The sequence below is a fragment of the Hyperolius riggenbachi genome, chromosome 5, assembly GCF_040937935.1.
Source record: "Hyperolius riggenbachi isolate aHypRig1 chromosome 5, aHypRig1.pri, whole genome shotgun sequence".
Taxonomy (NCBI): domain Eukaryota; kingdom Metazoa; phylum Chordata; class Amphibia; order Anura; family Hyperoliidae; genus Hyperolius; species Hyperolius riggenbachi.
In genome coordinates, this window is record NC_090650.1 from 160,763,421 (window position 1) to 160,780,708 (window position 17,288).

Consider the following 17,288-nt stretch of genomic DNA (forward strand, 5'->3'; position numbering starts at 1 on the left):
TCTGGCTGTCATATAATCCCTGCCTGAGTGCGTGCGCGCGTGTCACTCTAAACCTGGAGGGACTATGTGTCCCAGCCACACCAGCACCGCTCTGAGGTGCCTCTGCAATGGGGCCATGCGCGCTCCGCCATGCCCTGCACGGGGACCGCCGCCTCAGACTGAGTGGAGACGGCTGCCTCCCCGTGCTCTGCCACGCCGTGCGCGGAAAGAGCCGCCTCCCATTGACTTATGGCGTCGGCTCTTCCGCGTTTCTTAACAGCCGACAGATGGTGACAATTAAACTCGGTCACACATGGTCAGACGCACGCAATCAATCAATTCGGTCGGGCAGGTGACAGTCATAGGTCACTCACAACGGATGCTGGCCTGTGATGTGACTAACTATTATTTATTACACACAGTACAGAACCTAATAAAATCACACACTAACAGTGGAAAAAATTAACTGAACGGGTAGTAGTAGTAGTAGTAGTAGTAGTAGTAGTAGTAGTAGTAGTAGTACGCAGGTAAATATTAAATCCCTTGCGTACTACAATAACTAAGTCGTGCGGCAGACAGTTGGTGACAATTAAACTCGGTCACACACGGTCAGACGCACACACTCAATCAATTCGGTCGGGCAGGTGACAGTCACAGATCACTCACAGCGGATGCTGGCCTGTGATGTGACTAACTATTAATTATTACACACAGTACAGAAGCTAATAAAATCACACACTAACAGTACAAAAAAATGAACTGAACGGGTACTAGTAGCCGTACGCAGGTAACTAATAAATCCCTAGCGTACTACAATAACTAAGTCGTGCGGCAGACAGTTGGTGACAATTAAACTCGGTCACACACGGTCAGATGCACGCAATCAATCAATTCGGTTGGGCAGGTGACAGTCACAGGTCACTCACAATGGATGCTGGCCTGTGATGTAAATAACTATTATTTATTACACACAGTACAGAAGCGAATAAAATCACACACTAACAGTGGAAAAAATTAACTGAACGGGTAGTAGTAGTAGTAGTAGTAGTAGTAGTGGTAGTAGTAGTAGTAGTAGAAGTACACAGGTAAATATTAAATCCCTAGCGTACTACAATAACGAAGTCGTGTGGCAGAGAGTTGGTGACAATTAAACTCGGTCACACACGGTCAGACGCACGCAATCAATCAATTCGGTCGGGCAGGTGACAGTCACAGGTCACTCACAACGGATGCTGGCCTGTGATGTGACTAACTATTATTTATTACACACAGTACAGAAGCTAATAAAATCACACACTAACAGTGGAAAAAAATTACTGAACGGGTAGTAGTAGTAGTAGTAGTAGTAGTAGTAGTAGTAGTAGTAGTAGTACGCAGGTAAATATTAAATCCCTAGCATACTACAATAATTAAGTCGTGCGGCAGACAGTTGGTGACAATTAAACTCGGTCAAACGCAATCAATCAATAGGGTCGGGCTGATGACTGTCACAGATCACAACAGATGTTTGCTGGCCTAGTGGCCTGTACACAGTCAGTAACCAACTAACACAGTACTGAAGCTAATAAACTAACAGACTACAGCACTACTAAATAATTAACTAAACTAGTACTAAGTACACAACTAAGTAGAATCCCTAACCTACCTAAGCTAGTAGTAGGCTAAGGCTGCCCTTGGCTAGCAGGCCCAGCCTGCGTACAGACTAACACAGTATACACTATACACTAGCTGACTACAAACAATCACATTACTATCTAACTATACAACAGTACAATCAATGTGTTTAGGTGGTGTTTAGAAAGCAAAACGCTAGGTTTAGCAGTGAAAATGCACTTGATCAGACGCAGCACAGCACTGGAGATACTCTCAGTACCAGCAGTCACACAAGTACGTGGCTCCGCAAGATGGCCACTGCCTTATATAGAGGAGGGGAGGGCCAGGCTCCCCTCCTCTGATTGGTTGCTAGGGTTGCCAGGTCCTCGGCTGGAGGACTTCTGATTGGCCCAATGACGTCACCCCAGAATCCCGAAGCCGAACCCTGAACCAACCGCGTCATCCAGCCGAATTCGAGTGCACACATTCGGGAACCTTCGAATTCGGCTTCGGCATGATTTTTAACTTTCGGGTTCGGCTTCGCCTTCGGGAAACCTCAAAATTCACCCGAATTTTCGGGTAAACTTCGCATTCGGGGTCCTAGTGAGCAACCCTGCTTGCCATGGCCATGAAGTTGAGTGCACATGCTCAGCATTTTATCCAGAGGTTGCCTTTTGCAAATATACGAGTGCTGTCAGCACTGCTGCAGAGATTGAAAGGGTGAGTGGGTGGGGGTCAGCCTATCAGAGCTCAAACTAAACGCTGAACACTACATAAACATAAAATTGGTCTGAATGGTTGTCATCCCAGAATGAAGCATTTTCTAAAGATAATGCACAGGAAAGCCTGGAAAGTTTTCTGACGACAAGCAGATTAAGAACATGGATTACAAGAACCATGTCCTGTGGAGTGATGTGAGCAAGATAAACTTATTTGGTTCAGATGGTGGCAAGCATGTGTGACAGCAACTAAAGGTGACAAACAGAAGGGGTGACAAAACATGTGGAAGCAGATTAAACATAGCTGCTCACAGCTCGCCTCTAGCCTCTGCTCTTTCTGGTTTTCACTGTCAGATATATCCTTGGCCAGACCCGCCTTCATACCTCACATGAATCCTGCAGGCCAGGGAAGGCGCAGGCCCCCCTTTGTCATTGTTGTGCTACCTCGGAACTGAATGCTGAATTGCAGACTAAAAGGGTGTATACTATTGCACCTGATTTGCTGACTGGCGTCTGCTGATCAGATATAAGGTAGGAATGTGCTAGCTGGGAGTGTGCATTTGCTTTTTTATGTTTTGCAATCAGCATTCAGTTCAGAGGCAGTGAAGGTAATCCCCCTGGTGGTGAGAGTTCCAGGGCTCTTCTGTATCTCCTTCTGGGTATCGCATGGTAGTTTAGAGGTTCCAGTCTGTGGCAGATTCTAGGACCCCTGACTGTCGTGTGAACCAGTGTTTTGTCAGTCCTGGACCCCCACAGCTCTATCTGAATGCTAGTTAGGGGATTCAGGTGCTGTCTGGGGTGCCTGAGTGCTGTCTGGGGTGTCTTAGTGCTGGCTGCGGTGCCTTGGTGCTAGATGGGGTGCCTGGATGCAGGTGGGGGTGCCTGGGTGCTGGCTAGGGTGTCTGGGGGCTGGTGTCCTGGTGCTGTCTTGGGTGCCTGGGTGCTGGTGTCTGCATGCTGGTGCGAGAGCCTGGGTGCTGGTGGAGGTTTCTGGGTGCTGGTGGGGGTGTCTGGGTGCTGGTGGGGATGCCTGAGTGCTGGCTGGGGTTCCTAGATGCAGGTGAGAGTGTATGGGTGCTTGCTGGGGTGCCTGAGTGTAGGTGGTCCTTTCTGGGTGTTGGCTGGGGTTCGTGGATGAAGGTGGGGGTGTCTGGGTATTGGCTTGGGTACCTGGGTGCTTTCTGAGGTGCCCAGGTGCAGGTGGGGGTGTCTGGGTGCTGTCTGGGGTGCCTGGTTGCTGGGTAGGGTGTCAGGGTGCTGGTGTGGGTGTCTGAATGCTGGCTGGGGTTCCTGGGTGCTGATGGAAGTATCTGGGTGTTGGCTTGGGTGCTGGCTGGGGTGTCTGAGGGTGCTGGTGGGGTGTCTGGGTGCTGACTGGGGTTCCTGGGTGCTGATGGGAGTATCTGGGTGCTGGCTGGGGTTCGTGGATGAAGGTGGGGGTGTCTGGGTATTGGCTTGGGTACCTGGGTGCTTTCTGAGGTGCCCAGGTGCAGGTGGGGGTGTCTGGGTGCTGTCTGGGGTGCCTGGTTGCTGGGTAGGGTGTCAGGGTGCTGGTGTGGGTGTCTGAATGCTGGCTGGGGTTCCTGGGTGCTGATGGAAGTATCTGGGTGTTGGCTTGGGTGCTGGCTGGGGTGCCTGGGTGTGCTGGTGGGGTGTCTGGGTACTGGATGGGGTGCCTGTGTGCTGGTGGGGGGTCTGGGGGCTTTCTGGGGGTGCAGGTGGGGGTTTATGGGTGTTTTGGGGTTGTCTGGGTGCTGGTGCGGGTGTCTGGGTGCTGGCTGGGGTGCAGGTGGGGTGCCTAGGTGGGGGTGTCTGGGGGCTGTCTGGGGTGCCTGGGTGCAAGTAGGGGTATCTGGGTGCTGGATAGGGTGCAGGTGGCAGTGTCTGGGTGCTGTTGGGTTATCTGGGTGCTGACTGGGGTGCCTGGGTGCAGGTGGGGTGCCTGGGTGCTGGCTGGGGTGCAGGTGGGGGTGTCTGGATGCTGGCTGGGGTGCCTGGGTGCAGGGGGGTGTCTGGGTGCTGGTGGGGTGCCTGGGAGCAAGTGGGAGTGTCTGGGTGCTGACTGGGATTCAGGTGGTGGTGTCTGGGTGCTGGTGGGGTGACCAGCATGCTAGCTTCGGTGCAGGTGGGGGTGTCTGGGTGCTGGCTGGAGTGCCTGGGTGCAAGTGGGGGTTTCCGGGGGCTGAGTGTGGTTCCTGGGTGTAGGTGGGGATGTCTGGATGCTAGCTGGGGTCATTGGTGTGTCTTAAGGGAAAAAAAAAACTACTTGCCTGAAGGAAGTCTCCCATCTACTCCTACAGCGTGGCTCTCTCCTCCCCGTGTAGCAAACAGGAGCGGAGCCTAGCGCATGTGTGGATGGGACCGGGTGGGAATATAGGTGGGCCCAGGCATGAATGTGGGCAGAGCCATACAAGTGGGCGGGGCTTGAGCAGGACTACTTCCTGTCCGGAACTATAGATATATTGTCGGGCCAGCCAGAGAGGTATTTATGCGCAAAATAATCTCTCCTCACCCACCTGGTGCCTATATATGTATCGAGAGGTAGGGGAGGTTAGTAGGGAGGAGAAGGGGGGTAATTAACATTTTAACATTTATTTACAAATATTATTTAAAAAAGTCCTCTGCCTTCGAACAGCCCCAGTTGCATAGGGTTATCTCTACACCATGGGACATTCATCCAGGACCCCCGGACTGAGCCATTCCGGGACTGTTCGAGGGTCTGTGTTCTGTACAATACAACTGGCTGCTCTGCACAACTGATCAGCATATACTGTATGCTAATCACTACTGTATACTGTATACTGATCACAGGGCGTTCACATGGCGTTCAGTCGTTGTAGAGTCCAGGACACAGATGATAATAATGTCATCCTTATCTGCAGTGACATGAGAAGTGGCAGGTAAGCAGTGGGGTGTTCCTGCTAATGGATTTTTGTCTCTGTATCAGCCTCACCCCTGCCTGTTTGCCTGTCTCCTATTCTACCCCTGATGTCTCTTCCTCTCACCACTGCCTTTCCTGTTTGCCTGTTTCCCATTTTACTCCTGATCTCTCCTCCTTTCAATCCTGCCTTTCCTGTATGCCTATTTCCCATTCTACCACTGATCTCTCTTCCTTTCACCCCTGCTTTTCCTGAGTGCCTATCTCTGATTCTACCACTAATCTATCTTCCTCTCACTCTTGCCAAACAGAACAGCTGAAGACTGCTGCCTTGTAGTAGATATATTGTAGCTCTTCTGTTTCTCCCTTTCCCTCCTCCATGCACTCTATTTTCCTCTCTCATGTACATTTAATAAAAGCACATGGTAATAGCAAAAAAATCTCTTGAATATATGACCTCTTTGAGGAGGAAAAATTGCTGCCTTGGCAAGCAATTTCCTCCAAACACTCCTTACCTTCCTCGGAGATATTCCGCTATCTACAACTAAGAGGCATGATTAAGAAAGGCATCCACACTGAGCCCTGTGAGACTGAGAAAGTGTTCTTAAAAAGCAACCCAGATAAAGGTCTGATCTCGGACATGTACTAACTTCTCTGGTTACATAGTTACATAGTTACATAGTTATTTTGGTTGAAAAAAGACATACGTCCATCGAGTTCAACCAGTATAAAGTACAACACCAGCCTTCTCCCTCACATATCCCTGTTGATCCAGAGGAAGGCGAAAAAACCCTTACAAGGCATGGTCCAATTAGCCCCTAAAGGGAAAAATTCCTTCCCGACTCCAGATGGCAATCAGATAAAATCCCTGGATCAACATCATTAGGCATTACCTAGTAATTGTAGCCATGGATGTCTTTCAACGCAAGGAAAGCATCTAAGCCCCCTTTAAATGCAGGTATAGAGTTTGGTATCAGACCTTAGATGACATTACCCCCGCCATGAGCAAATGGCAGGATAGGCTTAATAAAACAGTGGAGGATAAAGGCTAGCAGTCTATCTTTAGTAGCATGGCCAAGTCTTCAATCAATCGCATCTTGAAAGAACGATCTTATAAAATATTGTACGATTGGTACCACATTCCTAAATTGCACCAATGGAGACTAATATCGTCAGACCTATGCTACAGAGGCTGTGGACAAAGTGCTGACCAACTCCACTGCTGGTGGAGCTGCCCACTAATCAAATCTTTTTGGTCAATGTGTTTCCTTCTAATCTCAGATGTTTTCGGGATGGAAGTCCAAGTTGACCCCTGGATCACACTGTTCCTCAGGCACAACCATCGCCTCTAAAAACACTCGCATTTATAGCTCATGTCTACAATGCTGCCCAATCCCTATTAGCTCAAATGTGGAAAAGCCCTCCTAGATCGAGCTTTAGTCTCAAAATCAAAGAGATATACTCAATAGAGTTCACCACCTCCTCCACTACTAACAAACCAGATAAATACCTAGGTATCTGGAGCCAGTGGTCGACTTGGTCTTCATCTCATTAACACCTCACAGGTCAGTCCTTAGGCCCTTTTAGAAGCCCCATCCCTTAGAAAGGCTACCTCTACTGCATCCCCCTTCCCAGGATCCCACTACACTACCTATGCTGATATGACGGATTGCTGCTTTATTCTTGTGTTATTCAGATTTTTTCTTTAATTACTTTTTTTTCTTTTTATTTATCTCTGGCATTATCTCCTGTATTCATTTGTATCTTGTATAGCATTTGATATGTTCACAGGCATGAAGTAAGCTATCTTTTGGCTTTGCCTTGCATTGCTCTGGTCAAAAAAAGCACATGGTGATTTGGGTGCTGGTTGAATCCGATAGTAGAATACCGGTCCAGTGTACACCTAACATTAACCCCCACTAGTGTCTAACAATCGCCCCTCCCCCCCCCCCCCCTCCCATGTTACTAGCATCTAACACTACCCATCCTCACCCCACTTATGCCTACCACTAATCTACCCTCCCCCCCAGCTACCGCCAATATCCATCGCTAGTATACTTCTTTCCTGCCGCTAACTGTAACTGTGGCTCAAGATAACACCATTAACCAGAGTTCGACTACATGTTTCTGCTTCTATCTGCAGTACCCGGAGTTCAGAGTTACTGCTGTTGCCGATGAGCAAAGTTCGGCTACATAGTTGCCCGACTCCGGAGTAAATCACTACTGCTAACTATAGTAGCTGGAATTATCTTAGGGTCACGTTGCCTAACCATGTTTTGGGAGGAAACTCAGGCCCACTGCCTTTGAGTTACACTGTTACATTACAGTTATCTCCACACACATCCAGTCATGGCCATGCCCAATTTTCATAAATAGTTGCTTTATGGGGGGTTGTCTGTTAGTAAGTAGCACCGAGTGTCCAATACCACTGCGTCCACCAGCTTTGCCATGGAGGAGTGAGAAAGGATTCAAGTAGTTAAGGAAGTTGAATTGCTTTCCCAGCTCATGGGATTGCAGTATTTAAATTTGTTATTAACTAGCAGTACAGTTTCAGGACACAAGCAGTTTTCCTATGGTTCCAGGTAAGGATTTAATTGACTATGCAAAGATTTGTTACAAAACATGACAAAGGAATTTTTCAACTATCCTACAAATATATAACTAACATATGCATTATGCTAAATATACTGTAATTTTAAGAAAATAATAATTTAACTTTAATATTCAAGGAGCAGTCACAAGAAGCAGTCTTTGTTCATCGTCTAGCAACAGGCAGATGAACCCCCATTGTTTCAGGTGCAGAGCTAAGGCCCATATACATGCTCAACCAAATCGCATGATTGTCGTCTGATTTTGGTCTGTTAGACGACAATCAGGTGTGTACATGTGGCAAATGGCTAGACGAGTAACTGATAATAGGCAGTTTGCCCAATTAATCTGGCTGATCAACTCACACAACTGTTGGGATGATGTCAAGCAGTTGGCCACGTGTGTACAACATTGTTTGAACGATGCACTTATTTTGAATGCTACCATGTCGTGCAGTCCATCTTTTGGCTTGTGCGCACAGTATGTAAAATGAGTTGGACGTTCAGTTGTTTGGTGCGCGTAACATACAAGTTGTGCAAATAGTTTGTCATAGTCAGGAGTGCTCATCACAAGCTCATGATCACGACTAACTAATGATCGCAAGCCGATTTTTGCAATCACGAGGTCGAATTCATGATTGCCTGCCATCACAAATACAGGTTTCGAGTGCACTCGTGATTGCATTCGAAATTCGACTCAAGATTACGAGTTAGCCATTATCATGAGCTCGGAATTGTGGTAACCAGGGAAATTACATCTATCGACATCATTGGGCCAATCAGAAGGCCCCCAGTTGAGGCCCTAGCAACTAATTAGAGGAGGGGAGCTCAGCCCACCCCTCCTCTATATAAGGCGGTGGCCATGTTGAGAATCTCGTCCTTGCTTGACTCTAGTAGTACTGAGAGCTTCTCTGTTCTACCTGGCTGTGAGCAAGTGTGTTTTACTGTTAAAAACAGTGTGTTCTACATAATTTACACCTGTACAACACATTAATATTATTATTGTACTGCTAGCTAGTCATTTGTGTTAGTCAGTGTAGTGTATATATTGTATACAGTGCTAGGCTAGGTTCAGTGGCATAGCTAAGAAGCTGGGGGCCCCAGTGCATGTTTAGCATTGGGGCCCCCAAGCATGCTATAGATAACAATTGATACAACACACCAAAACCAATCAAGGACAACCTCCGTGTCAGAAGGGGATTGGAAACTGTGTGTTAATGATCACTACTATTCAAATCAATTATAGAAGTGAATATTATCAGCACAGGACCAATAAAGAGCTAATACTGTGTTAGAGGGGTGGGCCCCTCGGGGCCCCTCTACCCCAAGCCCAAGGGCCCTGATGTGGTCGCTACCTCTGCACCCCCTATTGCTACGCCACTGGCTAGGTTAGGATTAAAGCGGATCCGAGATGAAAAACTAACTATAATAAGTAACTTGTCTATATATCTTATTTAAAGTTTAGATAGTTTACACAGCAAATCTAGCTGTAAACAGATTCAACATAATTTGATTATTTCTTCCTGTGATACAATGACAGTGGCCATGTTCTGTTTGTAAACATTACACAAAGGCAAGCTGATCTACATCTCCAGCCCTCATCCTGTGAAAACCTAATTCCCCCTCCTCCCCTCTGCCTCTGAAATATCTGGCTAGTAACACCTCCCCCTCCTCCTGCCCAGACTGAGCTCCCATAAGCCCTTGCTACTGTCTGAAAATACCAAGGCACGCTGAAAAGCTGTGGGCGAGGCTTGTTTAATTCATAGGGAATTAAGAGTATTAAAACAAAAACAAAAAAGTACTGTATATTCCTGCGTATAAGACTACTTTTTAACACTTGAAAATCTTCTGAAAAGTTGGGGGTCGTCTTATACGCCGGGTGTCATTGATACAGGGTGATACGTCCTATCCTATTACCGCCTCTCAGATCTCACTGCTGAGGACTGTAGTGAAGCGGCGCATGCGCATATATGTGAGATCTAAGAGGCAGAGAAGGAGGTAAGTAGGATTCAAGGGTGGGCCAGGCAGGTGAAAGAGGCGTGTTTTATGGGCACAGCGTGATCTATTCTTCCATACCGCTCTGATAAACCAGTAGACAAGGAGAGCTGACCAATCCATTTATGGAGAGGGAGAGTTGACCAATCCAACCAGTCAATTGACTTTATACTGTTATGTACTGGGTAACACATATAGTGTTGGGCGAACAGTGTTCGCCACTGTTCGGGTTCTGCAGAACATTACCCTGTTCGGGTGATGTTCGAGTTCGGCCGAACACCTGACGGTGCTCGGCCAAACCGTTCGGCCACGTGGCCGAACTAAGAGCGCATGGCCGAACGTTCCCCGAACGTTCGGCTAGCGCTGTGATTGGCCGAACGGGTCACGTGGTTCGGGCCCGAACGCGCTCTGATTGGCCGAACGGTCACGTGGTTCGGGTAAATAAATACCCGAACCACGTCATATCTCCGCCATTTCTCTGTGGGTTTAGCTTTGGGTAGGCAGGCAGGGTAGTTCGCTCTCCAGCCACGCTAGCCAGGGTCCCCCCCAGTCATTGTGTGTCGCTGCTGGGAACAGTAGTACACCGCTCGCTCAGCCACACTATATATATAGCATTGTTTACTGCCACTGTGCACCTCGCTCAGCCACGCTATATATAGCATTGTGTTTTCTGACACTCTGTGTACACGGCTTAGCCTGACTATATAGCATTGTGTGTACTGCCACTGTGCACCTCGCTCAGCCACGCTATATATAGCATTGTGTTTACTGCCACTCTGTGTACACCGCTCAGCCAGACTATATACCATTGTTTACTGACACTCTGTGTACACCGCTCAGCCAGACTATATACCATTGTTTACTGACACTCTGTGTACACCGCTCAGCCAGACTATATACCATTGTTTACTGACACTCTGTGTACACGGCTCAGCCTGACTATATAGCATTGTGTGTACTGCCACTGTGTACCTCGCTCAGCCACGCTATATATAGCATTGTTTACTGACACTCTGTGTACACGGCTCAGCCAGACTATATAGCATTGTGTGTACTGCCACTCTGTGTACACGGCTCAGCCAGACTATATATCATTGTGTGTACTGCCACTCTGTGTACACCGCTCAGCCAGACTATATAGCATTGTGTGTACTGCCACTCTGTGTACACCGCTCAGCCAGACTATATAGCATTGTGTGTACTGCCACTCTGTGTACACCGCTCAGCCAGACTATATAGCATTGTGTGTACTGCCACTCTGTGTACACCGCTCAGCCAGACTATATAGCATTGTGTGTACTGCCACTCTGTGTACACCGCTCAGCCAGACTATATAGCATTGTGTTTACTTCCACTCTGTGTCTGCTGGGCCTGGGAACAGTAGTACACCGCTCACCCGCCACTGTATAGCATTGTGCTCTGTGTCGCTGCTGGGAATAGTGGTACTGTATAGCATTTCTGTACTGCCACTGTACTGCTGCCAGTCAGCGTGTACTGTAAGGATAAGTGAAATGAGGAAGAAATCCGGTGAAAGAGGAAGGGGCAAGGGAAGAGGTGTTTCCCCTGACGGTTCACGTACAGGCCACAGGGGAGCACCCAAGAAAACCCACTCAATACCGCCCATGTTGTCCAGGACAACAACCCTCACAGATCCAAAAGAACAGGACCAGATAATTACTTGGATGACCTCTCAAGCGTCCAGCAGTGGGTTAAGCAGCACCAGCACATCACGCACGAGGTCCGAGTCCTCAGCCAGTTACAAGGAGCCAGTGGGCACAAAGCTGACACAACCGGCAGCGACACCACGCACACAACTGCCAGATAACCAGTCCGATGAATTACCTCAGGACACAATGGGGTATTCGCAGGAGCTATTCCCAGCCCAACAAACTTCCACCTTTCAAAGGTCAATGGAGGAACAGCCAGAAATGTTGTGCCCAGATTCACAACCATTAACTGTGGGAAATGCACCGTGCACTGAAATACAAGGCGAGTCCGAGGAGGACTCGGAAACCCAAATCCCAGAGCAAGTTGGGCAGGAGGGGTTGCCGACAAGATCTGGAAGACGACGTTGGAGTGAGCTGCGCAGAGGTTGTTCTGGGGAGCTCTACTCCACGGCGGCGGCCCCCCACAATGACATATGACGAGTTTGAGGAGATGGAAGAGGAGGGTATGGACAATGTGGACATAGACCCAGATTTTGTTTGTGAACGAGAACATCGCCGTCGTAGCAGCAGCACAGATGAGTCTGTTGAAGAACCCACTGCTGCACGAGTTCGCCTTGTGCCACAAGGTAGGCGGCGCGCAATTTCAGGCACCACAAGCGTGGAAGTTCAAGTGAGAGGCAAAAGAGGAGCAAACAGAAATCGCCAGCAAGGAGGCAGGTGCTCCAAAGTCTGGGCTTTCTTTGAAGACTGCACTGAGGATGTTACCATGGCGATTTGCAAGGTGTGCAAGACCCGCCTGAGCAGGGGGAAAAGTATTAACAACCTCTCCACCACCAGCATGAGCCGCCACATGCTATCCAAACATCCCACTCTGTGGGCAAATGCGGCAGGACAGGGTACCAGCAACACTGCCTCCCTTGGGTTCACCAGACTCACCACCAGACCCGCCTCAGCAGCAGCAGTAGCCCAGCCATTGCGTGGTTCACAACATTCACAAACATCAGACGACGCTGACACTGTCACTTTCCGGAGTAGTGCTCTTGAGGTCTCCCAGTGTTCATCAAACACAACAACCAACAGCCCTTCCGTGTGCAGCGCTACGGTTCAGTTGTCTGTGTCGGAGATGTTTGAGCGCAAGAGGAAATTGCCAGCAAATGACCCCCGGGCCGTGGCAGTAACAGCCAGCATAGCCAAGCTTCTGGCCTGCGAAATGCTGCCATATCGAGTGGTGGAGACAAACAGCTTCAAGGGCATGATGTCAGTGGCCATCCCACGTTACGTGGTTCCCAGCCGCTACCACTTTGCGCGCTCTGCAGTGCCTGAGTTGCATGAGCACGTGGTCAGCAAAATAACCCGAAGCTTGAAGAATGCCGTTGCCTGCAAGGTTCACCTCACCACTGACACTTGGACGAGTGCGTTCGGACAGGGTCGATACATCTCCCTTACCGCGCACTGGGTAAACCTTGTGGAGCCTGGCAGCGATTCCTCACCTGCTACGGCGCGGGTGTTGCCCACGCCGCAAACAGCTGCACCGCCGTCCCTCCCACTGGATAACAACAGCAGCACCTACCTCTCTGACTCCTTCTCCTCCAACGCATCTCAAACCTGTACCTCCTCCGGAAACGCTAACCCAGCAGCAGTAGGATCGTGGAAGCAGTGCAGCACAGCTGTTGGCATGCGTCAGCAAGCGTTGCTGAAGCTGATCTGCCTTGGGGATAAGCAGCACACAGGGGAGGAAATTTGGAAGGGAATAAAGGAACAGACGGATTTGTGGCTGGCACCGCTGGACCTGAAACCGGGCATGGTTGTGTGTGATAATGGTAGTAATCTCATTCGCGCTTTAAGGTTGGCTAAGCTGACACACATCCCTTGTAGTTCAGCGGTTCCTGAGGACATACCCAGGCGTGGCCGATCTTCTGTTGAAGGTGCGTCGAGTGGCCAAACATTGTAGAAATTTCAGTACTGCTTCGGGGGCACTCGCCAAGATGCAGGAGCGCTTCAATCTCCCCCACCATCGCTTGCTGTGTGATGTCCCTACGCGCTGGAATTCTACGCTGCACATGCTAGCACGCTTTTGTGAGCAGAAGAGTGCAGTGGTCCAGTACATGACGGCGCAGTACCGAGGCGCATCCGGACAGCTGCCAAGCTTCTGTGGATCCGATTGGGCCAACATGTTGGACCTCTGCCAAGTCCTCCAAAATTTTGAGCAATCCACGTTGCTTGTGAGCAGTGACAACTCTTCAGTCAACATTACCATACCACTGCTGTGTTTACTGAAGAGGTCAATGTTGAAAATCCAGGAAACAGCTGTCATGATGCAACTGGGGGAATCTGAAGGAGAAAACGATCAGCGTGATGGTACCAACATCAGGCCATCCGCCTCAGGGAACGCTGGCCCCAGCAGCTATGATGAAGAAGAGGAGGAGGAACAGCTGGAGTTGGAGCAGGAATTTCATGCCACCACTGACGAGGGCCAGAGCGGTGCACGTTGGACTTCCACAATTCAGCGCGAATGGTCAGCAGAAGCAGACCAGGAGGAAGGTGACGACTATGATGCATCACAACAACTATCACAACGCTCACAAGAGGATGATGAGGATTCTGGTAGGACTCTGGCACACATGGCTCAATTCATGCTAGACTGCATTGAACGCGACCCACGCATTGTGCGCATTCTGGACAACACCAATTACTGGGTTTATACCCTTCTGGATCCACGGTACAAACACAATGTTCCAAAACTGCTTGAAGAAAGAGTCAGACAGGTCAAAATGGAAGAATACCAGCAGGCCCTTGTGGAGACTTTAGAGAGGAGATTGACATCCTCCCCCTCCTCTAGCCAGTTGTACGCCGACAGACTGACTTCCGCAAACCCAGGACGACCAGGAGGGCAGCAAACAACGCAAGCCGCAGCTAGTGCCCAAAAGGGAATGGTATCGGCAGTGTCCTTGGAGTGGGAAAATTTTCTGACACCCATGCAGCAGCAGCCCACTGAACAGCAAGCGTGCAGATCCACCTCCAACACCGATCGCCTGGAGAAGATGGTCAAGGACTACATGTCAGATGACGTAGCTGTGTCGAACAATCCATCTGCACCCTTCAACTATTGGGTATCGAAGCTAGACACCTGGCACGAACTGGCAATGTACGCAATAGAGGTGCTGGCTTGCCCGGCAGTATCCGCCTCTCCACAGAAAATGCAGACCGTCTGACTCAAATTAAAATGAATCAATCCTGGATTGGAAATGACTACGCAACACTCCAGGACCCCAACCAAGTAACATGACCAATGAACATCTGGGATGGTGTAGCGTTTCCGGTCCCTGTTTATTGAACCTCTCATCTGTATTACATTTATGACTGCATGGCGGCAAAAAGCATTGCTGCTATATCCGCACGCTTTTTGTCCTCATGCAAGGCCTGGGTTGTTGTGTCTCAAAAAGCATGGCCTTCTCCTCCTGCGCCTCCTCCTGTTCCATCACGTCTGCTGCTGCTGGGTTAGCGTTGCCGCGTGGTACCTGTTTATTGAACCACTTATCTTTATTACATTTATGACTGCATGGCGGTACAAAGCATGCTATCCGCACGCTTTTTGTCCTCATGCAAGGCCTGGGTTGTTGTGTCTCAAAAAGCATGGCCTTCTCCTCCTGCGCCTGCTCCTGTTCCATCACGTGTGCTGCTGCTGCTGCTGGGTTTGCGTTACCGGTCCCTGTTTATGGAACCTCTTATCTTTATTACATTTATGACTGCATGGCGGTACAAAGCATGCTATCCGCACGCTTCTTGTCCTCATGCAAGGCCTGGGTTGTTGTGTCTCACAAAGCGTGGCCTTCTCCTCCTGCGCCTCCTCCTGTTCCATCACGTCTGCTGCTGCTGGGTTAGCGTTGCCGCGTGGTCCCTGTTTATTGAACCACTTATCTTTATTACATTTATGACTGCATGGCGGTACAAAGCATGCTATCCGCACGCTTCTTGTCCTCATGCAAGGCCTGGGTTGTTGTGTCTCACAAAGCGTGGCCTTCTCCTCCTGCGCCTCCTCCTGTTCCATCACGTCTGCTGCTGCTGGGTTAGCGTTGCCGCGTGGTCCCTGTTTATTGAACCACTTATCTTTATTACATTTATGACTGCATGGCGGTACCTCATGCAAGGCATGGGTTGTTGTGTCTCACAAAGCGTGGCCTTCTCCTCCTGCGCCTCCTCCTGTTCCATCACATCTGCTGCTGCTGGGTTAGCGTTGCCGCGTGGTCCCTGTTTATTGAACCACTTATCTTTATTACATTTATGACTGCATGGCGGTACAAAGCATGCTATCCGCACGCTTCTTGTCCTCATGCAAGGCCTGGGTTGTTGTGTCTCACAAAGCGTGGCCTTCTCCTCCTGCGCCTCCTCCTGTTCCATCACGTCTGCTGCTGCTGGGTTAGCGTTGCCGCGTGGTCCCTGTTTATTAAACCACTTATCTTTATTACATTTATGACTGCATGGCGGTACAAAGCATGCTATCCGCACGCTTCTTGTCCTCATGCAAGGCCTGGGTTGTTGTGTCTCACAAAGCGAGGCCTTCTCCTCCTGCGCCTCCTCCTGTTCCATCACGTCTGCTGCTGCTGGGTTAGCGTTGCCGCGTGGTCCCTGTTTATTGAACCACTTATCTTTATTACATTTATGACTGCATGGCGGTACCTCATGCAAGGCCTGGGTTGTTGTGTCTCACAAAGCGTGGCCTTCTCCTCCTGCGCCTCCTCCTGTTCCATCACGTCTGCTGCTGCTGGGTTAGCGTTGCCGCGTGGTCCCTGTTTATTGAACCACTTATCTTTATTACATTTATGACTGCATGGCGGTACAAAGCATGCTATCCGCACGCTTCTTGTCCTCATGCAAGGCCTGGGTTGTTGTGTCTCACAAAGCGTGGCCTTCTCCTCCTGCGCCACCCTCCTCCTGTTCCATCACGTGTGCTGCTGCTGGGTTAGCGTTACCGGTCCCTTTTCCTGGAACCTCTTATATGTATTACATTTATGACTGCATGCCGACAAAAAGCATGTTACCTGTGCAAAGAAAACAGACATTTCCCGCATTTAAAAGACAGTTTTCCCTTTGAAACTTTAAAATCGATTTTCTCAAAAACTATAAGCTCTTTTTGCTAATTTTTTTTCCTCTTGTACCCACTCCCAAGGTGCACATACCCTGTAAATTTGGGGTATGTAGCATGTAAGGAAGCTTTACAAAGCACAAAAGTTCAGGTCCCCATTGACTTCCATTATGTTCGGAGTTCGGGTCGAACACCCGAACATAGCGGCCATGTTCGGCCTGTTCGGCCCGAACCCGAACATCTAGATGTTCGCCCAACACTAAGTACAGCACCAGAATATGTCCATATATAGCACCAGTATATGATTTTTTTTTTTATTTTAATGTGGTGTGCGTTGGAAGAGGGGTAGTCTTATACGGCGAGTATATCCCAAACTCTATATTTTAACTGTAAAAGTTGGGGGTCGTCTTATACGCCCAGTCGTCTTATACGCCGGAATATACGGTATTTGGCTTGAGGAATGCCCTATAAACCATATGAAAGGAACACAATTATGCAATGAGTAAAAGTTTATCTCGGATCCACTTTAAAGCTGTTCCTTAGGGCTGTATGGGGAATTGCTGCAATAAGTGCACTAGTAACAAAAAGAGAGATCCCAGGATTTCATATGACTCTGTATAGCTGCAGCACTAGCCACAAAAAAAAATCTCAGCAGTGAAGGGAGGAGATGGGGGGGGGGGGGGGGGGGTTCAAGTGACCAGTCCTGTGCTTACAAGGAAAGGCTTGCTGGTACCCTCACAAAGCTACTCCTTTACTATCATACATGAGTGATTATTGTGGTGGGAA

General features: G+C 49.1%; 1 protein-coding gene and 1 gene segment (V, D, J or C); one reads left to right on the top strand and one right to left on the bottom strand.

Annotated features, from left to right (window-relative positions):
• Positions 1–2,673, bottom strand: part of LOC137519339 (T-cell receptor gamma chain C region C7.5-like) — a 162,787-nt gene extending 160,114 nt beyond the window's left edge. The window contains 1 exon segment of the C gene segment in view: positions 2,604–2,673. Within this exon segment, the coding sequence occupies positions 2,604–2,673 (70 nt within the window).
• Positions 1–17,288, top strand: part of STARD3NL (STARD3 N-terminal like) — a 673,845-nt gene that overhangs the window by 635,998 nt on the left and 20,559 nt on the right. The window lies entirely within an intron of this gene.